Source organism: Plecotus auritus (genome assembly GCF_963455305.1).
Source record: "Plecotus auritus genome assembly, chromosome: 7".
NCBI classification, from domain to species: Eukaryota; Metazoa; Chordata; class Mammalia; order Chiroptera; family Vespertilionidae; genus Plecotus; species Plecotus auritus.
In genome coordinates this window covers 5,220,286-5,245,700 of record NC_137774.1, presented here as the reverse complement: position 1 = coordinate 5,245,700, position 25,415 = coordinate 5,220,286, and the positions used below count along the sequence as shown (strand labels likewise).

At 52.4% G+C, this 25,415-nt stretch overlaps 1 protein-coding gene across 8 annotated transcripts in view; it reads right to left on the bottom strand.

The window, feature by feature from the left end:
• Positions 1-25,415, bottom strand: part of SLC39A11 (solute carrier family 39 member 11) — a 463,057-nt gene that overhangs the window by 406,589 nt on the left and 31,053 nt on the right. For 4 of the 8 annotated variants that reach the window (XR_013961103.1, XR_013961104.1, XM_080678280.1 and 1 more), the window contains exons 1-2: positions 7,045-7,153; positions 4,329-4,447 (exon numbers count right to left, since the gene is read on the bottom strand). The exons of 1 other annotated variant lie outside the window; for it this stretch is intronic. Coding sequence is in view for 3 of the 7 variants with exons in the window: in XM_080678280.1 (XP_080534406.1) it covers positions 4,329-4,436 (108 nt within the window). In the remaining 4 variants the exon portion in view is untranslated. Of the gene's footprint in view, positions 1-4,328; positions 4,448-7,044; positions 7,154-25,415 lie in introns of those variants that run through there. 3 more of the 8 variants (XM_080678279.1, XM_080678283.1, XM_080678281.1) reach the window with 3 other exon arrangements.

Here is a 25,415-nt window from a genome sequence, read left to right as displayed (position 1 = left end):
TGATGAGGTTAATTTGCATACTCCTCCTGATTGGCTGGTGGGCATAGCGGAGGTACGGTCAATTTACATGTTTCTCTTTTATTATATAGGATTTTTTGACATCTTTATGGGGTCAGAACACTCCGGTCCCTGTTGCATCTGCACACTCTCCTCCTCCACCTCCAATTACGGCATCAGCTGACATCAGTAACAATAAGGCTCGTGATTGGAGGAAGCCTGTTTGACAAGGTCTGGGCAGCTATGCACCCGTGCAGCTCCCTCCTCGGCTGACTTCCGTGTATAAGACGCCCCTAGATTTTCAGTCTAACGATTTTAGAAAAAAATAGCATCTTCTACACGGAAAAAAATACAGCATCTGACCACTCCGTTTATATAATGTAGCAAAACCGAGAAAACAACTCTGCAGTTGGAGGCCAGGAGAGGGACTGCCTTTCACTGGAGGTTGGAGTGTAGGTTGTGATTACAGGGGAACCTTGCCCTAGCCGGTTTGGCTCAATGGAGAGAGCATCAGCCTGCAGATTGAAGGGTCCTGGGTTTGATTCTGATCAAGGGCACGTACTTTGGTTGCAGTTTGATCCCCGACCATTCGAGAGGCAACCAATCAATGTGTCTCTCTCACATAGATGTTTCTCTCCCTCTGTCTCTCCCTCTCCCTTCCACTCTCTCTAAAAATCATTGAAAAAATATTCTCAGATGAGGATTAACAAAAAAGAGAAAGAAGTGGCCTAAATTAGGGACATAACCTACAGCCATGTAAACACGTTACAGGCATGTTGAGGTGTTACTCATCTGACCCGTGAGATTCCCATTAGGACCGGGTAACAAGAGCCGTCTGGCCAGTCATCTCCAGCCACGAGCAGCCTCATCCCCGCTCTGGGCGACTGTGGGGTGGATGGAAGGCTTGTACCCCAGTGAGCATACAAACGACATTCTTCACTGTAGGCAACTCCATGACACGAACCAACTCATGTAATCAAGCCAGACAGAGCCAATAAAGAAGTTAGGGAAACAGACATAATCACGAAGCCAGCGGAACGCATCCCAGCAGCATTCATCTGGATCTTCAAAGAAGAACCATTCCACTTTTTTAAGGTCAGTAAACCTGTTATCCCACGTCTAGATATTTATTCCAAGCAACTAATCACATGTGCTCAAAGGTTTGTGTTCATCGTAACACTCTTTCTAAAAGCAAGGGGAAAAGGGCATATAACCTAATGGTCCGGCAGTTGAGGACGGGATAAATGAACTGCAGTACATCTTTATGATGGGACACCACACAGCCATTTAAGTAATCAAAATAACGAAAGTCATCAAAAAAACATTTAGGGATATGAGGAATGCTATGATGTCAAGTGAGAAAAGCTGGTTGTAAAACATTCTATACAATTTGATCCCTATTCCTTAAAGAAAATTGACACGTATATCACTTATGCATACTCAAATACAACCGAACAAATTTGAGCAAATATGTCTTTTCCTGTCTACAAAGTAGGATTAGAAATTTTCTAAAGTATTTCTTTAAGCTTTTCTATATTTGACACGTTTTCTAGAATTAAAACTTTTTTTTTTATTGATTTTTTTACAGAGAGGAAGGGAGAGGGATAGAGAGCTAGAAACATCGATGAGAGAGAAACATCAATCAGCTGCCTCCTGCACACCTCCCACTGGGGATGTGCCCGCAACCAAGGTACATGCCCTTGACCGGAATCAAACCCGGGACCCTTCAGTCCGCAGGCCGACGCACTATCCACTGAGCCACACCAGCCAGGAAAACATTTTTTTTTTTCTAAGTCAGGAAAACAAATGCTGAGTGAAGCTACACCAATGTTGATCACAGAGGCTGGTGTCTGAGCGTCTCCTATCTCAAGTGACCCTCACCGCACCCCCATGTCAGTTCAGTGAAAACTGGGGTTTGCGCAGGAGGACGGAGTGCACGCTGTGGACGCACACCTATGGCGGCCTTTGTTTCCCCAGGCCGTGCCCCTCCCCACTTCTCACGCACATCTCCTGTGAAGAAGGGTCAGCACGGCCCACCCGAGCCTGCATCCTCCATTCCTAACCCTAAGGGAGGGTCACTGTGCCTGTTTTACACACCCAGCGACTTCTGCGGGCCACCTGCTTCCTTCTGCAAGCCTGACACTCTGAGAGTAGCGGTGGCCAGTGCCCAGTAAGAACCTGAGTCTGCCCGGCCAGCATGGCTCAGTGGTTGAGCATCAACCTATGAACCCGGAGTCACGGTTCAGATTCCGGGTCAGGGCACATGCCCGGGTTGCAGGCTCGATCCCCAGTACAGGAAGTGTGCAGGAGGCAGCCGATCAATGATTCTCTCACATCATTGATGTTTCTATCTCTCCCTCTATCTTTCTAAGATCAGTAAATATATATATTAAAAGGAACCTGAGTCTCTAATGGGCGTCCCTGGCTAGACTCATCGAAATGGTCCTGGGAAGGGCCACCGCAGGGCAGGGCAGGGCAGGGCAGGGCAGGACGGCAGGAGCCTGTGCACGCAGGTCTCCAGAGTCTGCCTGTCTTTCCCTCGCTGAGCCTGCTGTGTGTCCTTTCCCGGAGCGTTAGCCACGGGGACAGCTACATGCAGAGTCCTGGGGGTCCTTCTGTTGAATCAGCGGACGGGTGGGTGGTCTTGGGGGACAGCCTATACGCCTCCACACCGGGAAAGGTCTCAGCAATTCCTCCTCCTGACCAGCTCCCAAGGGGAAGGGGTCCCACTTCTTTTTTTTTTTTTTTTAATATATTTTATTGATATTTTACAGAGAGGAAGGGAGAGGGATAGAGAGCTAGAAACATCAATGAGAGAGAAACATCAATCAGCTGCCTCCTGCACACCTCCCACTGGGGATGTGCCCGCAACCAAGGTACATGCCCTTGACCGGAATCGAACCTGGGACCCTTCAGTCCGCAGGCCGACGCTCTATCCACTGAGCCAAACCGGTTTCGGCGGGGCCCCACTTCTGAAGAGCCCACGGCGTTGGCCCAGGCCACACGGGGCTGCGAGGTCCCCCTCATCGCAGTGCTGCATTGAACTCGGACCCCGCTGGCCAGCTAGACCCAGTGAGAGCATCTCAGGTGTCAGCTTCTCAAAGCAAAAGAAACCAGTAGAGGTGACAACCTGGGCTGCTCTGCCCCAGGGGGCCCAGGAGCAGGACCGGGAGGGGTCAGGAACCTGCTTCCCTGTCCTCTGGTCCCTGGCGGCTCCCATTCCGGGACTGGCTTTCGAATGTTTCACTACCTGTGGACAGTGACCTGGGAGCCAGGCTGTGTGCCGGCCTCCAGGCGTCCCTGGGGAGGGAGGAGGTGCGGCGCAGGGGGAGGTCTGATCTTATCGCTGACATCAATACCTGCTGAACTGGTCTCTAACACCACCGTGACTTGCTCGCCAACTTCCCAGACACGATTAGTTTCAAATCCGCCTCACAGCGTGTTTAACTAGATCTGAGATCACTGACGCCTTAGCATGCCTACAATTTCGAAGATTGCAGTCATCAAGTGATCTGTGGATGGCTCTGGGCCAGGGGATGGAGGGAGTAGAGGGTTGAAGAAGAGTAAAGAATTCAGGCCCAGGCGGTGGGCATGGGCTGGGAAGGAGAGAGGTGGGGCATGTGGCATGGGGGGGCGGGGGAGAGTGGGTTCTGGGTGAGGGTGCAGTGAAAGGGGTATATATAGAGGGGTGGGAGTGTAGGGGGGATGGAAGGTAAGGGGAGGGACAGATGTGAAGGTACAGGGGATATAGGGGTGCATGAGTGGGTAGGGGCATAAGGCTGAGTAAAAACGGGTGGGGTGGGGTGGACAGGCGTGGGGTCTATAGGCCCATGGTGAGGCGGGTCTGAGTGTATTTATCCCAAAGGGGATGGCAGAATGAGGAGCCCTGGATTTGGAGTAAGACAGAGAGGGGACAGATACCCTTCCTCTCCCCACGGTCTCTCCAATCATCCCAGCTAACTCAAGGCTACAGGGCAGGGCAGTTACCCCCGCCACCCCCACCCCCCACCTACTGTTCTTCAGCGCAGCACCGCCACCTGCCCCAGGCCTGGGAGGAACTGATGGAGGACAGAAATTGGCCAGGGGCTCCAGGAAGCGAGAGGCTGAATCCCTGGCCTCTCGCTTCCTACTCCCATGAGTCAGCGGGGAGAAGCAAGTGATGCAGGGTCAGGGTCACCTGCTCTCCAGGCCCGGGAGGGGCAAGGAGGGCAAATGAGAGGAATGAGCATCACCCACAACCTGGAGGCGTGGCCACCCTGCTGTGCCGGGCACAGCGGATCCAGAGCCTGCTGAGTCCCACGAACTCCCAGAACCCACACAGGACAACTCACCTGCCCACTAGAGAATATGAACACGAGAGCTGCCCCGGCTGCCGTCAGCCCCCAGGTGAAGAGGGTCCCCAGCAAGGCCTGGAACACAGCGCTGTGGCCTCGGAGCATGCTGGATACGGCTGTGTGCAGAGGAGCGACAGGGTCAGTGCCCGCGGTGCCCACGGTCCCTTTTGGCGACTCGCACGTGTGCTGAGCTCTGACCCCCTCCACCTGAGCTGGTGTGTCTGGGTTGGTGTATGCACCTGTCCACCACGCATCCCTCCGTGAAATCATCCAACTCTGGGAGGAGAGATGTGGGGACACCGAGGAGACCGTGAAAGAGGTGACGACCCTGGGAAATAGCTCCCGAGAAGAAGCTCCAAGAATGTGGATCATGAGCTGGAGGGAGGGAGGGTCTGAGGGCAGCCTTCCCGCCCATCTGCCTGCTCCTCCGGCCCTTGCAATCTAATCAAGGTTCGTGTATTACCATCCAGCTCCCGGGAAGTCTGGGCCCCAGGCGTGGGGTCTGCAGCCCCCTGGTTGAGGCGGGTCTGAATGTCCCTTGATTAGAATCATCGGTTCTCTCTTCTCCAAATACAGGTGCCTAGTCAGGTTCCTTCTAGAAAGTCATCCACTTAGCCCTGATCCAACCGTCAACAGCTCCCCATGGAACCTCCCGTGGCCTGCCAAGGGCATACTCCACCGACTGACCTCCAACGAGCCCACCGACAATTCCAGCCTGTGTTGCCATCACCAATATGCCCTGGATGGGCAACAGCTCAACCGAATTATGGATGGCACCTGGGACAAGCCCCCATGGTCCTGCCCCAAGTCTCTCCTCACATGGTTCCTTCCCAGAATCCCTTCTTTCCCAACCTCCAGCCATCGCATCCAGGGTACCCTCTGTTGCCCACGCACTGCCAACTTCGATTCCACGCTTTGCGATCCTCTCCACTCCCGTCCCTGCACGCATCCTTCACCTTTCACATCATTAGCTGCCTAAGAACAGGAATGATGCTTTTCCACATTTGGCAGCCCTGTGCACGCTAGTAAGGCTCTCTGGCACCCGAAAAATGCTTGCCGAATTATTTACGGCACCTTGGGCAAGCTTATCTTGATAGGACACGCGGTGAGGACCAGGAAAGGGAGCCATACGGGACACGGCCCCCAGCCAACTGCCGAAGCTGCGGTTCCACCACGGCCCACCGAGGGACGGGAGGGAAGGACCCTCCGCTCTGGTTTTTGCTCAGGGAGCCTCCTCTCGGCTTGAGGGTGTTGTCAGTCCCAGCTCTGAGATGACAGGGAATGGGACTCTCGCTGTGGAAAGCTGTGGAAAGTTCCAGGGCGGAGAAACCCACGTGCTGAAAAGCGCTGTGTTCTGTACACAAACATCGGGGCCCAGGGCCGCCTCTTCTCAAAGAGCCCATTCAGCTCCTCCCTGGTCTTCCAGCTCCCACACGGCTGGGCTCGGCCCCACTGGGCTCAGCTGCCAGGCCCGGCAACCCTGGGCCAAAGACGCTGCCTCTCTCTACTGACCCTGAAAGGAAACTGTGATGGAGGGTGTAAGGGGCCCTTAGGCCATCCGGCTCAACCAAAGCATAACCAGGATTCAAACCCAGGAAGGCGGTGGGTCCAGGTGAGCCCAGGTAGTAAGACCAATGAGCCCAGGTGAGGAAGCCGGTGCCAGGAAACCTCCAAGTCAGTCAGCACCTATAGATTCAGGCTGTGTCCCCACAGTCTAAATGGGACTCAGGCTAGCGACGGCACCAAACAAAGAAAAAGAAACTAGAACCACTTCAGGACCCAGAGTTGAGGAAGTGATTCTCCTGCCCTGGGAGGGCCTGGCAAGGCCCACAGAGTCCCAAGGGAACAGAGTTTCTCCAGCAGGGAGACCAGGAACACCGTGGGGACAGGGCGTGTCAGCCCCCGGCCCCTCAAACGCAGCTTCCACAATGGGGCTCCGTCTTCCTGGGAGCTGGATGCTAACACATGAACCTTGATTAGGTTGCAAGGGGGGTCTTCTCTGCCCATCCCAACTTTGAAAGGTGCCCACCCCACCCCACAGGTGCGCACTCTCCTACAGTCAGGGTTAGGGTTGGGCTGACCCGGGATTTCTTTCTTTCTTTCTTTCTCTCCCTCTTGTTGCCCTGCTTCCGAGAGTGGGCTGCAAGATGCTGGCCAGGCTGCAGAGGTGGAGACCCCACTTAGGGGAAGTGCACACACGGGCCGGACTCCACAGAAATGACTCGGGTTTGGGCTGCTGTGACTGTGGGACAGTGTGGTCCGCAGAGCGGCTGACCCCGGGAAATGGGTTGGAAATGCACAATCCCAGGCCTGCGGCACCTTAACCAGAGTCCGGGTCAAGTTCAGGAGGTGCGCTGACCTCCGGGGCCGGTGAAAGGGGCACAGAGCGGCCGGAATCACAGCCACCTGGGCTCCCAGGACTGCGGGGACCCCACTGGCTGCAGGGTCCCCGCCGTGAAGCTGGATGAGGAGGGTCCTGGAGAACCACCGGCACAGGGAGGCAGGTCCACACCCTGCAGCCGGCCCGGGAGAGGAGGCTCGGCCCCCTCCTCCCTCCTCTGCCACCTGCCGAAGCCGCCCTGCTTCCCTCCAAGCCCTCCTGTCCCCAGGGCGCTCCCTTCCAAACTCCGTGTGGCCATTCCAAGTCCCACGCGCCGGCCCCACGGCCCCGGCCCCCGCCCGCAGGCGCCGAAGGAGAGAAAAGCCGACTCACTACGCTGCCCTCTCACGCCCCCACTCCACTGCCATCAGCCCGCTGCGCTGCTCGCCGGCTCCGCCGCCGAAGTCACTTCCTGCTTCCCGCCCGCACACGTGTCCGCGCCGCCAGGCCCCGCCCCGCCGCCGTGACTGGCAGGTCCCGCCGGAAGAAGAAATTCTCTGGTTCACAGCCTCCTGCAGGCTCGGGAACGGGTCGGGCGGCCAGAGCAGAGCCCTGAGGCCAAGCGCCAAGAGCATTCTGCAGTACAAGCCACTGCCATCTTATCGGAGGCCACAGAAAGAAACAGACTCTGGAACGTCCCTGATGTCATGTATGTCACAGCGGAGTCCCACGCCCTGAGGGAGCAGATCAGATGTGTTGGAGAGGGTCTGGGGGTGGGGGTGGGGCGAGGGACAGGGAAAGGGGGGCAGGCTGGAATCTCCCACCATCAGCATCATTCTCTAGGTCCCTGGCCCTCAAACCACAGCTCCCAGCAGAGTCACCAGGAGCGATGTCAAAATGCAGAAAGCTAGCCCCGCCGGTATGGCTCAATGCTTGAGCATCAACCTATGAACCAGGAGGTCACAGTTCGAATCCCAGTCAGGGCTCCAGTAGGGGACTTGCAGGAGGCAGCCGATCAATGATTCTCATCATTGATGTTTCTCTCTCTCTCTCCCTCTTCCTTCCTCTCTGAAGTCAATAAAAAGACATAAAAATAAAAAAAAAACACGCAGAAAGCTAGCACCCTGAGAGGCTCGGTTCTGGAAGTGTGTGTGCGTCCCGAGACTTTCTGTTCCAAACTAGGGTCACTCTGAGAACCGGGGCTCCAGGTCCAGAGCGTTGCTCTCCGAGCCTTCTATAAAAAGACCAAGGGGCACCGCTGCTAGATTTAGCCAAAAGTTAAAACGGGATGCTTGGTTAAATTTGCATTTCAGATCAACAACAAATAATGTTTTCGTGTCCGTATGTGCTGTGCAGTATTTGGGACATACCGTGCTAAAAAACAGGTCCTATTTGCTGTTCAGGAGAAATTCGGATTCAGCGTGACATCCTGTGTTTTCTCTGATGATCCGAGCAGTGGGTGACATGGGCAGAAGTATGGCCCCTGATCACAGTGGCCATGACCGGAGGGTCCAATAGAAGCAGGCCTCTTTTGTCCAGTCATTCACACTGATGATGGCGCCACATCCGTATACTGCGTCAGGATGATGGCGTGGGGACCGTCGTGGGCTCTCTGCCCTCAGGAGCCTGTCGGGCCTGGGAGAGAGCCAGACCGGCTGTGTTGGTCAGCTGTGGCTGCCGTGAGAAATTTCTGTTGTGTACAAGCTACCCAGTCTGCGGATTTGGGTACTGCCAGCCCCGGGAGGGACGCAGCAGACACCTGCTGGGGGAGCCTAGGATTTGGGAAGGAGGAATTCCAATTCCTAGTGGGAAGGAGCGACTAGGCAAGGAAGAAAGCAGGGCCCTCTCAGGAATCAGAAACCAACGGGCCAGTACCTGGGGTTTCCGGTTTTCCAGGGGCCTACGAAATGATTAAGAATTGAAAACGAGCCAAAACCGGTTTGGCTCAGTGGATAGAGCATCAGCCTGCGGACTCAAGGGTCCCAGGTTCGATTCTGGTCAAGGGCATGTACCTTGGTTGCGGGCACATCCCCAGTAGGGGGCGTGCAGGAGGCAGCTGATCGATGTTTCTCTCTCATCGATGTTTCTAACTCTCTATCCCTCTTCCTTCCTCTCTGTAAAAAATCAATAAAATATATTAAAAAAAAAAAAAAGAATTGAAAACGATAAAAAATATTGGATCTTGGACTAAAAAAAAAAAGAAGCTGTAGCAATTTGAATTAATAAATGTTTAACCCCATGCCTATTAAACCTTGTTAATTGTTGACTTTGGTATTCATAAAAATTTAATTATGTTCGGAAAACAATCTGAGGCTTAGCTTTTCTCACTTCAAGGAACTCCTTAGTATGCATAATAATGGCCAAGAAACGCAGCCAATCGTACATTAAACAAGCTTAGAGCCAAATAATTTCAAAAGCAAAATTATTAAAATCTGATTATTTTTATGGGAGGGGGGAAGGACTGGAGGTGGCCCGAGAGAGTGTTTTGACATGCTTGGCGCACTCCGGGGTGAGAGCTCCAAAAAGCAGGGGTTCTTTGGGGGCCTTCCAAGACCCTAAGAGGCCCCAAGAACACAGAAGGAGGCAGGCTTCCGCTCCCCGGGAACCCACAGAGGGCAGGATGGTGGGGAGGGAAGCCCCCCCAAGTACAGAAGAGAAGGCACAGAGGTGGTCCCTCAACCCTCTATAGTCCAAAAGAGGAGTAGACCTTAAGGCTCTCCAGACCCCACTCAGACTGAGCTGGGTGACAAGACCAGGACAGGGAATGCGGCTGCTGTAATGAGGTCATCTGACAACTCCTGTGTAGTGGATTGAATGGTGGCCCCCACAAAGACCCTAACCCCTGACACCTAGGGATGTGTCCTTATGTGGGGAAAAGTGTAATTAAAGAGCTCGAGATGGGGTCATCCTGGGTTAACCGCTGCGTCCCTCCCTGGGCTGGCAGTACCGAAGGCCTATGGCACATGGACTTACAGGACACAGAAGGGGAGAAGGCAGGACACAGCACAGCAGGCCATGTGAGGACAGAGGCAGAGATGACGTGATGGGGCCACAAGGCAAGGAATGATTGGAGCTGGAATGGACAGGGAAGGATGCTGAGAGAGCGAGGGGGAGGGGGAGGGGAGAGGGAGAAGGAAGGCAAGAGGGAGGAAGGAAGCCATCTCTCTGTGCTAACGGGAACCATCTCAACCTAACAGGGAGGCAATTCAGCTCATGGAACCCGACAACCAATGGGTCCCTGCTGCCTGTCACTACCTGAGCCAACTGAGCAGAGACAAGGTTGAGTCATATCTGAGCGTTGCCTCCACCACTGCCGGCAGGACGGGAGAGCAGCTGGTCATCCACAGAAATGTGCGCTCTCCTCCCCCTAATCCAGCTGCTTACATGGGGCAGAAGGACAAAGATTACATGGGAAAGTGAGAATTACACGCATGGGGAAGTAAGCAAGGTATAATGCTTACGGGCTACAGGCAATGTGGGCGGGGGGGGGGGGGGGAGGAGGGAAGAGAGGCAGGGGTTTGCAAAGGGTGGGCGCCTCCAGGACCCGACTCTGTTGCAGCAACAAGGTTGCTAATCTTTCCATGATGATAGGCAGCTCTGGAGAAAGGAGAGGAGAAAGGAGGATGGACTGCCTGCATTCCGAGGTTAACCCCTGTGCCCTGGGCACACAGCTCTCCGCCAGGTTAGAATGCGCTTTCTCTAATCAGAACAGGACAATCACCGTGAACAGAGCTCATGATTCCTATTTCTTATCAGTATAGCTAGTTCCCACTATTCTATCTCTGCCCCTAATACGTCCATAGGTGGAACCGTATCCCCCACAAAATTCACATGTTAGAGTGTCCTAACCCCCAATACCGCAGAATGTGACCTGTGTGGAGAGGGGTCTTTACAGAGGTGAACAAGTTACAGTGAGGTCATTAGGGTGGTCCCCAATCCAGCACCACCGGTGTCCTTGTAAAAAGGGGAGACGTGGACAGAGACCTGCGCAGAGGGAAGATGGTGTGAAGGGACACGGGGAGAAGACAGCCGCCTCCAAGCCCAGTAGCAGGGCCCGGACAGATCACAGCCTCAGGAGGAATCTACCCTGCTGGCACCTGGAGTTAGGGCTTCCCGCCTCCGGGACTGTGAGCGGGGACATTCCTGTTGTTGAAGCCCCTCCGTCTGTGGTATTTTGTTTGGCAACCTTACCAACGCAATAGAGGGCCGAAGGTCACTGTAGCTTACATCATAAAATGCAGTGCTCCGAATAACCTCCAAAAGCTTGCGGTCCAAGGATCTCACGTCACAGATGATGCAGGGCGTGGCTGGTGCCGGAGCGGGGCTGGAACCCACGCCTCCCATTGGCCCCACTTCTCCCACATGTCACACATCAGTGAGTCCCTAATCATCCCAAACTGTCGGACAACTGTGAAAATCACTGCTTAAGCAAGGCTACCGGGAATGGGTCGGAGCACCAACGCTCCCATAAATGTTTTGAGTGCTTTCCAGGCACACCCACTAACACAAACCAAGGTTCCCATTCCATGTCGTAACGCATCTTTTTTCTTTTTAATATATTTTTATTGACTTCAGAGAGGAAGGGAGAGGGAGAGAGAGATAGAAACATCAATGATGAGAGAGAATCACTGATGGGCTGCCTCCTGCATGCCCCACATTGGGGATCGAGCCCACATCCTGGGCATGTGCCCTGACCGGGAATCTAACCAGGGCCTCCTGGTTCATAGGTCAACACTCAACCACTGAGCCACGCCAGCCAGGCAACATCTTGAAAACAAAAAGCAGGAATACCACAGCGATTTTCATGGTGAATCTACAACTCTTGTAAAATGATTTGTCATTGAGACTTTGCACACATGCACACTGACCTTTCACCTAACGTCGTCATAATTGGCAAGTCTCCATAGTCTTTCCACGTGGTCAGGAAGCCCCAATGGGGGACCTGCAAGAGAGAATAATACCGAAAGCCTCACACTCAAACAATCATTGATCTAATGTAACAGACTGATGGAGTCTCCAATGGCACGGTGCCCTCTGAGCTTGCTGATGGGGTTGGCCCGTCAGGGCGATTTCCCAGGGACATGCCTAATACGACGACTTAAAAGATGGGGGGAAAAGATACTGATCACTCTAACACTGGCCCAAAGGATAGTTCAACAAATTACAGAACATAAATGCAGTGGGCTTCACGCAGTGCGTCAAAATGATAAATACCCTCGCAGCATCGGAAATACCAGTATTAATGATACTGAATTTTGTGGGAAAAGCAATAAACAAAATGTCATTTGTTATTACAATGGTAAAAAAAATGCATGTTGCAGAAGACTGAACGGGAATTCTAGAGGCTAACGCAGTTGAGACATGGGGTGATGAGAGTGTAGAGGTTTTTGCCTTTCTATAATATTATGTCCCTTGCATCATTTTAAAGCACGCTAATGAGGTGTAAAAGAAGGTGAATATAGAAAACAAGGCTCATTGGGCTGAAAAAGACCTCATGTCAGTATTGAAACTCCTGACTCTCAGCCCAAGACTCTCAGTTAATAAAAGAAACGCCTGCCCCAGCCGGTTTGGCTCAGTGGATAGAGCGTCGGCCTAAGGACCAAAGGGTCCCAGATTCTATTCCAGTCAGGAGCATGTACCTTGGTTGCAGGCTCACACCTGGCCTGGGCCCTGGTTAGGTCCCGTGCAGGAGGCAACCAATCAATGTGTTTCTCTCATATTGATATTTCTCTCTGTCTTTCCCTCTCTCTTCCACTCTCCCTAAAAATCAATGGAAAAATATCCTCGGGTGAGGATTAACAAAAAAAAGTAAAAAATAAAAAAATAAAAGAGATGCCGTGCTTATATCCAGAGCCACTTGGATGTTTCAAACACCCGGCTCTTTAGAAAGCCAGGTTCCCTTGAAAACTTCCACGATTTGTTTAATCAATCATTTCCCCAGCATTTGCTGCGCCTCATTAGCTCTTCCACAGGCAGCTGCAGAATGGGGTAGGCAGTCTCCAGGTGGCGGGACCAAAGCCCCAAGGAAGGGCCCTGCCTCCCGCCCGCCCCCACGTGCTCCCCCGGGAGCCGCTGGGCCTGCCTGCCATGTCGCTTGCCTCCCAGTTTCATAGACAGATGGCTGGCGGGGCTTTGGTTCAGACAGAACATCTGAGCCCTGAGGTGCCCACAGATGTGTGGGTCCCCATCACCTACCAGAGCATCTCAAATGCTCCCCAGAGCCGAAACCGGTTTGGCTCAGTGGATAGAGCGTCGGCCTGCGGACTAAAGGGTCCCAGGTTCGATTCCGGTCTGGGGCATGTACCTTGGTTGCGGGCACGTCCCCAGTAGGGGGTGTGCAGGAGGCAGCTGATCGATGTTTCTAACTCTCTATCCCTCTCCCTTCCTCTCTGTAAAAAATCAATAAAATATATTAAAAAAAAAATGCTCCCCAGATACGGCCCGGGAACCACAGGTCCTCTTCGTCCTGTCATCCCCAGAAAAATACAAATACAGGGCCCTGGACACCGACCCAGCTGCCGTCAGGGGGACACCTGACAGGTTAGAATGTTGTCTCCTGAGATACCTAGTTCTTCCAGAACCTTCTATAGCCGTGGGGAAGCACTATGACTTGTCAATACTAAAATCTACTTTGCATTCATTTTAACAAGCATCATTTACCTAATAAGTAATCATCTCTCTGCTCACTGTAAGTCACCTGTTATTATTTCTCTAACGATGATAACATTTCTCCAAAAAAAATTGTTTGCGTTTTTTCAAATAAACTATGTTAAGTAAGAATTAATTCTTGGCCCTGGTCAAGTAGCCCAGTTGGTCAGAGCATCGTCCCCCTATGTCAAGGTTGTGGGTTCGATCCCCAGTCAGGGCGCACACAAGAACCAACCAATGAATGAATACATAAGTGGAACAGCAGATCGGGGTTTCTCTCTCTCCCCCTTTCCTCTCTCTCTCTAAAAATCAATCAATAAAAATAAAAGAATTAATTGTTTTCCCCATTTTTAATCATCAAAGACACACACATGTACGTACCAACCAGAGCTCCCGATCAACACGAGCCGCCAGCTACCGACCCGAGAGGCTGGCTCTCCGTCCGGCCCAGAGCAAAGGAATGGATTGAATCTGCCTTTGCCTCATTTGTTCTTGGAAACATTAGGAATTGATGAACACAATACCAGGCGGTCCCTCAACCTGGGACTCCCGGCTGCAGGGGGTGGAGAATAAGGGAAACACACTGTCCTTGGCTCTGAGAAACCAGGAAAACAATAATGTCAATACATCACCCAAACCAGGTAACTGTGGGAGTAGCTCCCCACCCTGCCCACTGCTGTTCTAACAGGAACGCACGTTAGGTTTCCCAACCTAAAGGGAATTATAACAAATGTGTGCTCTCCCTCTGGTGAGCAGAAAAGACAATAAATATTTGTCAAATAAATGAGCGGTGACCTAGATTTTTTTTGAGACTTACTTTTTGCAGGGTGCGCTCCCAGGCAAGACCTCTGGCACGTGATCTCACGAAAACCCCTAAACGCAGACGTCACCAACGAAGTAAGTGCAGCTGCCGTCCCAGGAGGCTGCTGAGACTGGGGTGACAGGGCTGGAGGGGGGCTGGGGAGGAGCTCGCTCTAAGATGGTCTCCCTTCTAAAGTGCTTATCCATTCTCTTCTCTCAAAGTTGGCTTGCCTGTGTTTGAACGCTTGTTGGGCCAGATGGGTGACTACACAGTTGGAAACCAGAGCCACTCGGATTCAATGCGGAAGTCTGAGAGCGGAGAGCATTGAGGGCTGGAGGAGTGGAGGGGTCGGGAAGGCAGAGAGGAAAGGAGAGGGCTTTCTTGATCGAGACACCATTTGAGCAAAGGCCCAGGGGCAGAAATTAACCAGGAATGTTCGGCCAAGCACATGGAAACGGGCCAAGCCATGTTGGGGAAGGTTAGACAGCGACCTCTACCCTGACTCCTCAGCAAACCCCATCTACACAGACCTTCCGTCTAGGGCCAGCCTTGGGCAAACTACGGCCCGCGGGCCGGACCCGGCCCGTTCGGCTGTTCTATCCGGCCCGCGGAGCCGAAAGCGCGGAGGGTTCTCTTGCTCTCCCCTCCGCTCCTTTACTTTGAATTTATATTAGTTCACACAAACACTCCATCCATGCTTTTGTTCCGGCCCTCCGGTCCAGTTTAAGAACCCATTGTGGCCCTCGAGTCAAAAAGTTTGCCCACCCCTGATAGGCCCTTTACTGTATAAAATCCGGGGCCTTTTAAAGAAAAGATTCATGTAGATTCGTCACCCACTGAGAATACCAGCTCCTTAAGAGAGGTCAGTGGGGGTAAAAGGAGATATACGTAATACTTTCAACAATAAAGAATTTTTTTTAAATGAGTGTAGAAATACCTCAGGCTTTTTGTCTGTCAATTACAAAATGTATCTCCTCGAGGGCAAAATCCTGGAGACCTCTACCAGCCAGGAATCCCTGAAAGTTGAGGAGCCAGCACGGCTGCTCAGAGGACGGGGTGACCCTGGGGTCCGTGGCTACAGGGAGGGGAGGAGAAAAGTGGGGAGGTGGAGGGACCTTTGGCAAGGATACAGGTCACAGCTAAGGATGAGACACACACACAATGTGCCCCGCTGTCAGGCCGTGAGGCTTCCTGGCTTCATATCTGCTTCTCTTCCCACAACAGGAGAGAAACAAAAGCACAAAATAAAAAGTCTTCTCCGAGTCCCCGACGCGATGTGCTCAGAGCCTTCCTCGTGAGAGGCCCAGCCAGGCCTTCCCCGGGGTGACCAGCCGTCCTGGTTTCCAAAGCCCCAGGGGTTTCCTGAGGTTGGCAGGGCTATGCCTGGTTCTTCTAGAACCTTCCACAGCCATGTGGGGAAGCACCATGTGGGGAGGCCTGAGACCAAAGCAGGGCTGTTTTGGGGTTCCACTGGAACCGTCTGGACAAACCAGAGTTGGTCACTCTCCATCCCATCACACGTGGGAAGGAGAGCTGACCATCCTGCCCAGAGCTTTGCAAAGGGTTCTCCCATTATCCATGTGTAAAAGAACAGTAGGAGCCATAACCCCAGTCCCTCCACAGGCTCAGGGACCCCCCGGGCCGGGGTAGCACCTTGCGACCCACTCTGTGACCTATGCACTCACAGCACATGCAGTCCCAGGAGCTCCCAGGTGCTGAGTCTGATAGAGAAGCAAAATCTGCCCCCGACCTGATGAACCAGAGCCTGCACTGCGCCCACATCCCGGGCTAGTCCTCCTACAGTCAAGCGTGAGGAGCACAGGGTTTTCGGATGAAATCCGTCCTTTCGCAGTCTGTGTCTGCACGTGTGCTGCTTCTTGTATTGTTTCAAGATCAGGGAAACCACCCAGAAGTGCCAAGTGGGTGACAGCTTTCATTAGCAAGGACAGCATCGCACTGCGGGAAGGCTGGGGTGGGGGCTGCCAAGACTGTATTGGAGTTCTCTCTTCCTTCTCATCTCCAGATCGGCAAATGTTTTGAGTGCTTTCCAGGCACACCCACTAACAGACAACTAAGGTTCCCATTACACGTTGTAACGCATCTTTTTTTTTTTTAATATATTTTTATTGACTTCAGAGAGGAAGGGAGAGGGAGAGAGAGATAGAAACATCAATGATGAGAGAGAATCACTGATGGGCTGCCTCCTGCACGCCCCACACTGGGGATCGAGCCCGCAACCTGGGCATGTGCCCTGACCGGGAATCTAACCGGGGCCTCCTGGTTCATAGGTCAACACTCAACCACTGAGCCACGCCGGCCAGGCAACATCTTGAAAACAAGAAGCAGGAATACCACAGCGATTTTCATGGTGCATCTACAACTCTTGTAAAATGATTTGTCGTTGAGACTTTGCACACATGCACACTGACCTTTCACCTAACGTCGTCGTAATTGGCAAGTCTCCATAGTCTTTCCATGTGGTCAGGAAGCCCCAATGGGGGACCTGCAAGAGAGAATAATACCGAAAGCCTCACACTCAAACAATCATTGATCTAATGTAACAGACTGATGGAGTCTCCAAATGGCACGGTGCCCTCTGAGCTTGCTGATGGGGTTGGCCCGTCAGGGTGATTTCCCAGGGACATGCCTAATACGACGACTTAAAAGATGGGGGGGAGGGGGAAGGGGGACTGTCCTTGCTGACAGGACGCCTACTTAGCAGCATCCCGGCCTCCTCCCACCTCTCCCAGTGGTGACAACCATCAACGTCTCCAGACGCTGCCCCGTGTCTCCCAAGGGGAAAACAGCCCCCAGCTGAGAACCATCTCAGCCAAAGAAGAGACACTCTTAAGGCAACCGGGACCGGGGGAGGCATCCAGGCGCTTCTTCCTGCCAGGACAGGGTGTTCTTAAAGTTTCGAGAACTAGGCCAAGCTGATCCCTGCAGGCTCCTGGAGGGAACCAGGTGGGTGACCTCGGGTCCACCGCGTCTGAGGGGATGCTTTTCTGTGGATGACACTAAAGAGGACAAATGGCCCCTCGGCCTAAGCTCCACCGCCTGCGCCTCCGCGTACAGCCACTCGGTATTACTTAACCCACAGCGCACAGGGAAGACCTAGTCCCTTTTTATCAGAGGGCCAGGCTGCAGGGAGCCGAGGGGCTTCTAACAGCATTGATTAAGACAAAAAAAGACTGGGTCGTTTCCGTAAGAACCACGAAAAGAAACCGTCTGGCTCACTCCTGAGCCCGGGTAGCATGAGGCATAATATACCAAAGCAGCCGGGGCTGTGGCTGCTCTGTCCCCTATGGTCCCCGTAGCCCCAGGAGGCTTGGGGCCTGGGGAAAAAAGGGGGCTCCACTTCCCGCCCCCCCTCCCCGGCATGTAGAGAAGATGAACTACTATATTTTGTCAGTGCAAAGCTGCAGGAACCACGCCCCCACCCCCACATTGGCATCTCGGGGATCTGATGCATCCCGCAAGGTTAGCGTTGCCACCAGCGAGGTGGCGGGTGGGAAGCAGCCAGCGCGAGAGGCGGGATCACGCTCCCCCGTGGGAAAATCAGGGGCATGAAACTCAGAGGGGGCCCTGGGAGGTGGGGATGGCGCAGAGGGGGCTCTCCTGGCCCGGGAGGGAGAGAGAGTCACGGAGAACATGACAGGATAAGCAGGCCGTAGAGCTTGGGCTGTCTGTCTGTCTGTCTTTTTCCAGTCTTGGGAGTTTACAAAATAATGGTGCATCCTCCCTCGAGTGGATGGAGTCCATGAAACGCCGCCGGTGCTGTCCAGTGTGGCTTGGGCTCACCGATCCCTCTCATGATACAGTGCAAACCCCCTCTTCCGCGAGCGGAGACCGCAGTTGGCCCCTCTCTTCCACGCAGCACGGCGCGGCCTGCCCGACCATGATGGACGGGCCTTCTCTCGGCTTTTCCTCCTCCAGGCTCTTCCTCACACCCTCCAGCAGCTCCATTCCCAGGCCGCTCCGCATCCCTGGGGCTTTCTCCACATTCCCGCCAACCAGCTGGGGCTTTTATTGAATGAAAGAGCACCTACCATAGGAATGGGATACGCCGCCAGGCCAAGGCGGGTACCCGGAGCCCAGCCGCACGCTGCGGGCCGAGGCTGGCTCTGAGCCTGACAACGGGCTGTGTTGGGGTAGCAGGGAGGGTCTGCGAACCCCTTTGTGGTAGCCGGGACCCCAGAGTTCTCCAGTGAGCCCTGAACCCAGAGAGGGCAGTCAGCAGGTCAGCATGCCCTCCCCGCCCCCCCCACCGTGACGTCTGTGCTGCCAGCCATCAGCCCTCGGACCTTTCACTCAGATTTCTCGCCCGGGCCTGTCTGAGCGCCAAGGTCCATGGCGATCCAACAGGAATGGACTGAACGCTAGAATAATCCCTTTATAGCCAGATAAAGACAACCTGGAGGGCTAGGCCGGCGGGGCTCAGTGGTTGAGCATTGACCTATGAACTAGGAGGTCAAGGTTCGATTCCCCGTCGGGGCACATGTCTGGGATACGGGCTCCATCGCCAGTGTGGGGTGTGCAGGAGGCAGCCAGTCAATGATTCTCTCTCATCATTGATGTTTCTCTCTCTCTCCCTCTCCCTTCCTCTCTCTGAAATCAATACATACATAGTTTTTTTTTTTTTTAAAAAAAAACAACAACAACACACACAGACAAAAGTAGACACCCCTGGTCTGTTGCCGTAACTTCCTTTCTGTGTGTTCTTCCAAAATCCTGCTCAGCAAATGCAAACTTTCATCTACACGTCTCCAGGCATCCAGTTCGCCTGGGACAGAAGCGAGGAGCCCTGACAACGAGCTGTGTTGGGGTAGCAGGGAGGGCATGCGAACCCCTCTGTGGTAGCTGGGACCCCAGAGTTCTCCAGTGAGCCCTGAACCCACAGAGGGCAGTCAGCAGGTCAGCATGCCCCCCCAGCCTCCCACCGTGACGTCTGTGCTGCCAGCCATCAGCCCTCGGACCTTTCACCCAGATTTCTCGCCCGGGCCTGTCTGAGCGCCGAGGTCCATGGCGATCCAACAGGAATGGACTGGACGCTAGAATAATCCCTTTAGAGCCAGTTCTGAAAGTTCTGGCGGTGCGGCCGGAACTTGTACTGCTCCTCGGTGACCTCTGGAGGTGACTGCATCCCCATCTCCTGCGCCCACCCCCACCTTAGCCTGCACTTCCATAGGTAAGGATTGGCAATGAGAGTCACACCCCCCGTTGTCGTCCAACTGCTACCCCCATCCCTCATCTCCATCCCCAAATCCAGAGCCGAGAAGCGAAAGGCAGTGCAGTCAGCCACCCACAGAGCAGGCTCCGCAGAGAGAGAGGAGTTGGTGTTGGAATGGAATCGGACCAACGGGGCTTCAGGACGATTTTCCCGCTGGGCGCAGTGACCTTTCATGCCGTGTTCATTTGGAAACGACCTTTAGAGAGCAACCAACGAAAATGAAATGCTTCAAAGGAATGAATTAGATCATGCAGATGCTCCCCGGTGGGAAGGGACGTCCAAGGAATACAGGGGCCCCATAAAAGCAGCCTGGCCCCAGGAAGCCACCGTCGAGTGTGCCCATTAGACTAATAATATGTGGATGCGGAGTTCTCGAAAGCCTCTTCAATCCGACCGCGGAGGACCCGGAGCCAGGCCGACCTGGGCAGAAAAGATGATTATTTCCTGAATTGAACCCAAATTACCAGTTGACATTTCATTTTGGTTCCCATTGGAGCAGAGGGAACCTGCATGACTTGGATGCCCAACAAGTGATTTACAGTGTGGGGGAGGGAAGGGGGGTCCCAAAGGTTTGGGTCAAGCGGCACCTTGATGAGATCCGCATTCCAATGAAAGACACATTCATGCAAACCAGCCATTGTCAACGGGTGTGCCCCGAGGACTGTTAAAACATGCAACACCTCCATCTCCAGCCCCCACCCCCCCACCCCCATCTCTGAAGAAGGGGCAGGGGGGATGAAAATTCCAAGCTTCCAATTAGGGCTTGGTCTTTCTGGAGACCACCCCTGCCCAGGAGTCACCCAGAGTCATCCCATTAGAACAGGAGATGTGCTTGTCACACAAGTCACAGGGTCAGGAGGTCTGTGCCAGGAATCGGGGTGAGGGTGGGGGTGGGGGTCGGGGGCAGAGACCAATCTGTGTATTTTCTATTACCCCACAGATGGTAAATTTTGCGTTATATTTTTTACCACGATTCTTAAACCACGCGCGGATGCATGTGTAACTACGGGTCTGTAATTTCTCTTCGTTAATGGCTCCGGGCGAGGGCGGCCGCACCACCGGAGCCCAGCTGCCTGCTTTGGAGCGGGGGCCGCCCTGCTGGGGGAGGCACTGGGCGGCATTGCCCCTGAGGAGCCGTCCGGGGCTCCATCTCCTGTCCCCAGGAACCCATCGACACAGATTGGAAAGCGTTCCATAGCGGGATGCAGATGCAGGGGGACCATCCACACGGGCTTATGAAACAGGAGTCGTTAACAAGAAAAGTCAACAGAGGCGCTCTTTGCCAAGAACCGGGCTGCGCAAAACGTGGCCGAAGAACTATCCAGATGGGTTTACAGCCCAAGGGGGGCTCTCCTAGAAGGCCCGGGGACCCCGGAGGGGCTGCGTGCAGGCATGGGGCTGCCTCCCCTGCACAGTTTGAACCTTTCAGAGGAAGGGAGGAAGCAGGAGAGCACTGTCTCCCGAGCTGTAATTCAAGGGGGGACGCACTGGAGCTCCTGGGCCGAATCTGTTCACCGCCTGCTCTTTGGAAATAGAGCTTTTTTGGAACAAGCCACAGTCACCCTTTTATGAGCTGCCTGTGGCCATTTTGCTACAATGGGAGAGGCCAGTGGTGACAACAATGAGGCCCACAAGCCGAAGATGTTTTCTCTCCGGCCATGGACAGAGGAAGTCTGCCCTCCAGCCATGGACAGAGGAAGTCTGCCCTCCGGCCATGGACAGAGGAAGTCTGCCCTCCGGCCATGGACAGAGGAAGTCTGCCGAAGTCAAAGAGCATCCGACTGCAGGGGCGGGCAGAGGGCTTTGCTCCTGGCTCCAGGGCCAAGGCCCCTGAGGGCTTGCTTTGTGTTTTTTCTGCTTTTCTACATCCTAGGGCAGCCAGCTCCCGGCTGTGCGTGCCAGGGCGCGGGAATCCCGAGCTGCGGATAACGGAAAGCACTTACAATTGGTTTTCGGTGCTAATAGGAGTCGTCCCTCTCCCTCTGCTTCCCCGAGCAGATTTGCCTTCCTCATCATGCGTGACTCAGGCTGAGGCTAGGATGCACCCACACTCCCAGAGCACCCCCACCGCCCGCCGGGTGCATGGGGGCCAGGCCAAGGGGAACTCGGAAATGATCTAAAGCAGGGGTTCCCAACCTTTTTGGCCATGTCCCACCTAATCATCTCTAAAATCCTGATGCCCCTGCCCCCCCCCCCATGATATATAATTCTTAGTATCCAAACAGTGAACTCCTATTCACATGGAGGAAGCCTAAAAGGCCATTAACTTGTTCCGAAGAACATGGCATCCATGAAAGAGAAAAGTAAAAGAATGAAAGGACAGTTGAAGTACTGAGGGGGAAATCACTAAGAGACTGTTAAAAAATAATAATATGAAGTGATACGAAAAATTAGCAAATAAACGTATAATAGAGAACTGAAATGCATAAATACGTCACAATATACATTTATATACTGTGTGTGAGGCCCCTAGAACCATAAGAAATGCAAAATATTCACTGTTAATAACTCCATTCTCGAATTGCCCCCCCTTAAAAATCAAATTGCCCCCCTGTGGGGCGTGTGCCCCATGTCGGGAACCACTGAGCTAAAGGGGGCTGAACTCCAAGGAGACAGGCTGTTCCCCGCTGTGAGGGGACAGAGGACCTCACTAGTGTCCAAAGGCAAATAAGAGATAGGAGTTGTCCCTGGAATAACACTCGTCACCTTAGTTAGAGACTCCTTTGAAAGCTGACAAAAATTATGGAGGAGTTCCCTCCAGAAAAATGCAAGCGTATATACATATCCTACCTTTGCATATAAATTCATGGGTTTGCAATGCCTTAAAACATATGGATAGACACCAGGTTGTTAACCCTACATCTAGACCAGAGGCTTTAACTGTTGTGTGTGTTTTTTTTAATATATATTCTTTTTATTTCAGAGAGGAAGAGAGAGATAGAAACATCAATGATGAGAGAGAATCATGGATCCACTGCCTGCCTCCTGCACGCCCCCCACTGGGGATCGAACCTGAAACCCGAGCATTGAACGTGGAATTGAACCGTGACCTCCTGGTTCCTAGGTCGACGCTCAACCACTGTGCAACACTGGCTGGGTTTTAACTGTTTTTTGATGCAGTCAAATAAGGTTTCACAGAGAGGCCCAATATCCAAAGTATCTTAAAGCAGGGCTGCTGTCGCTGGCATCCCTCCTTCTGTCACCGTGGCAGCTCTGAGGGCCGACAGCTTTGTGGCTGGTGGTGACTCTAGACCAGGTTCGATGGACCTCTACCACACTGCCTCTACCTCCCAATAGCCCTCTATGTCACTAGTAACGCATTTAATACACTGCCTGGTATTTAACAACCATGCATGTGGATTTCCTCCCTCAGAAAATAAACTCATCCTACTCCTTGTAACTGCTTGGGGTTGACACAGCAAGTTGTCTTCAGGAATTCCTTCTCCTCTTCATCCCCAATTAAAGAAACCCCACTCTTAGCTGGGAACAAGGCCACCTGGGATAAAGACTACATTTCCCAGGCTCCCTTGCAGCTATGCAATGTCATGTGACTATTCTCTACCTTGAAAGTGTCCTAAAAGGAGAAAGCAGGCCCTTCTTCTCTGCTTCCTCTCCTTTTGGCAAGAATGCTATGCAATGGCTGTCCCTGTAGCCACCCTCTTGGACCACAAGGGACCTCGGGGATGAAAGCAACAAGACAAGGGACCTCGGAGCTGAAGAGCAACAAGACAGAAAGAACCTGGGTCACGAACACTATGGAACACAATACCAGCCCTGGACTACTTACACACTTTTTCTACCTAGTTTACGCCACTGTTCTTTTGGGTTTTCTATTGGAGTTTAACTTCATTGTAAGTAACTCATGGCCTCAGCACCTAGAGCAGTGAGGCTGCACTTCAGAAGGATTCAGGGAAAGTTTGCTGAAAGCATCCTTGCTGCATATGTGAACAAGGCCCTGCATTCTATATTACAGCCTGTAACCCTCCCTCGCTAACCTCATGCAAAACCCCGATAACATACATGGTCAAAAAAGTGACAAAATCCTTGACCTAAGTGCATCTATATGTCGTTTTATACTTTTGTGGAGAAGGGAAGGGTGGTTGGAAAAAGGATTTTTCCTTTGGATATTCCCCAAACACTGAGATTTCAATAGTGTGCAAGGATAAGTTATTAATAAAGTAATATTGAACTAAATGGGTTAGAATTGCAGCGACATAGAAAATCAAAAGACTTCAGCACAAAACTCCTACAATTATGTAAATGAACCACCACCTGGGAAAATGACTAAGTATGAAATTCATTATAAGTAATGTTTTCATCCCAACCTTCATAGCCCTTGGAAACTTTAGATATATGACCCAATTCATGAGCTAAAAAAATAAAAAAATAAAAAAGATCCCTCTAGAATACTGTTCAGTGAGTTCCATAAAATGTAATCTTAAATCGCTCATAAATTATAAATCATGCAAATATCTTGTATTAATTTTTAAAACCCCGAAACTCTGAAAATCTCTCTTGATCTTTAATGCATTTCCTGGCCCTGTTATCCTTTTATTGTTTAAAGAAATTACTGGGTTAAAGATATACACAGTAAATATATGGAAATAAATGGTATCGCATGTGCATCCATCAGGTTTTAGCTGCATGTAATAGAAGCTAACTCTGATTTATTTAAATAGAAATACAATTTCTTAAATGGTTATTGAGTCGCTCGCAGAACACTCGGGAGGGACAGAGGAAAACAGCCAGGTACCACCCTATCATTACACCATAGAACCAGCCCGGTGAGGACAGGGGTGCTGCTGCCAGCTGCCTCACCAGCACCCCGGGCTCCTGGACATCATTTCCATAACCACAGCCACAGAACCTTCTGGAACCTGGACATAATCATAGCCGTAGCTGTCACCCTCATGAGAATGGACTCAGCATGTTCCCTGCTTCTGTCTGTCACCGGCTTCTCATCCCAAGCCATGTGTAGGCACGCAGCAGCAGTATGGCACCCACGCCCAGTTTTAATGGAGGCGAGGAAACCCCATCCCTGGTTATTCCACACATGAGCTTTGTCTCTTAAGGGGAAATCCCCGCACAGAAGCCAGTTCCCAGGTGGGCAACCGCAGGGAGATTTGTTGGAACATCATTCTCTCGGGATGACCATCCGATCCAGGCGACTGTCCCAGTGCGCTCCCCAGGCATTAGTAGTTCTGGAATATCCCGGCTGGTTGTATAACACTTTGTCTATTGACTTCACTCTGTTCTAACTTGTGGTTTTGACTTCTGAATTTTGTCCATCAACTATTTCCAGCTCTGTGCAAGTTAGCAGCAGCCGCGACGTCCGTCGACTCATTAAAATGAATTAGGGTGCATTACAAAGTAACACAGATACCAACATAAGACATGAATACATTCTTGGCGACGGTAACGACCTGGCAAGTGTTTTACATTGGCAAAGCACGGCCCAACTGTGGAGCAGGAATAATGAGATGAAAGTGGGTTGGAAATGTTTAAAACTGTCTGCATTCTAAAAAAAAAAATTCAGACTTTGATCTGATTTCTTTCTCTATCTTTATATAGTTTGGGGTGGTTTTGTTTTTTCCCCTATTGCAAAAGCAATGTGCACATGTTGAAAGTAAGAAAATACAGACAAGCCCCAGCTGGTTTGGCTCAGTGGATAGAGCGTCGGCCTGCGGACTGAAGGGTCCCGGGTTCGATTCCGGTCAAGGGCATGTACCTTGGTTGCGGGCACATCCCCAGTGGGAGGTGTGCAGGAGGCAGCTGATCGATGTTTCTCTCTCATCGATGTTTCTAGCTCTCTATCTCTCTCCCTTCCTCTCTGTAAAAAGTCAATAAAATATATCTAAAAAAAAAAAAAAAAGAAAATACAGACAATAAGATGAATATAAAACACCAGCGATCTCACCGCCCAATGACAAACACTGTTAGTGCCAGACCAGGCCGGTGGCTGTAAGCTCCGGCTCTAGGTTTAAACTGTCCGAGCTCCAACCCCCAGGACCTTCCTCAAATTCCGGGGCCTCTCTAGCCTCCGCTCTCGCCTTTATAAGGGGAGGATGTTAAGGTCCTTTCCCT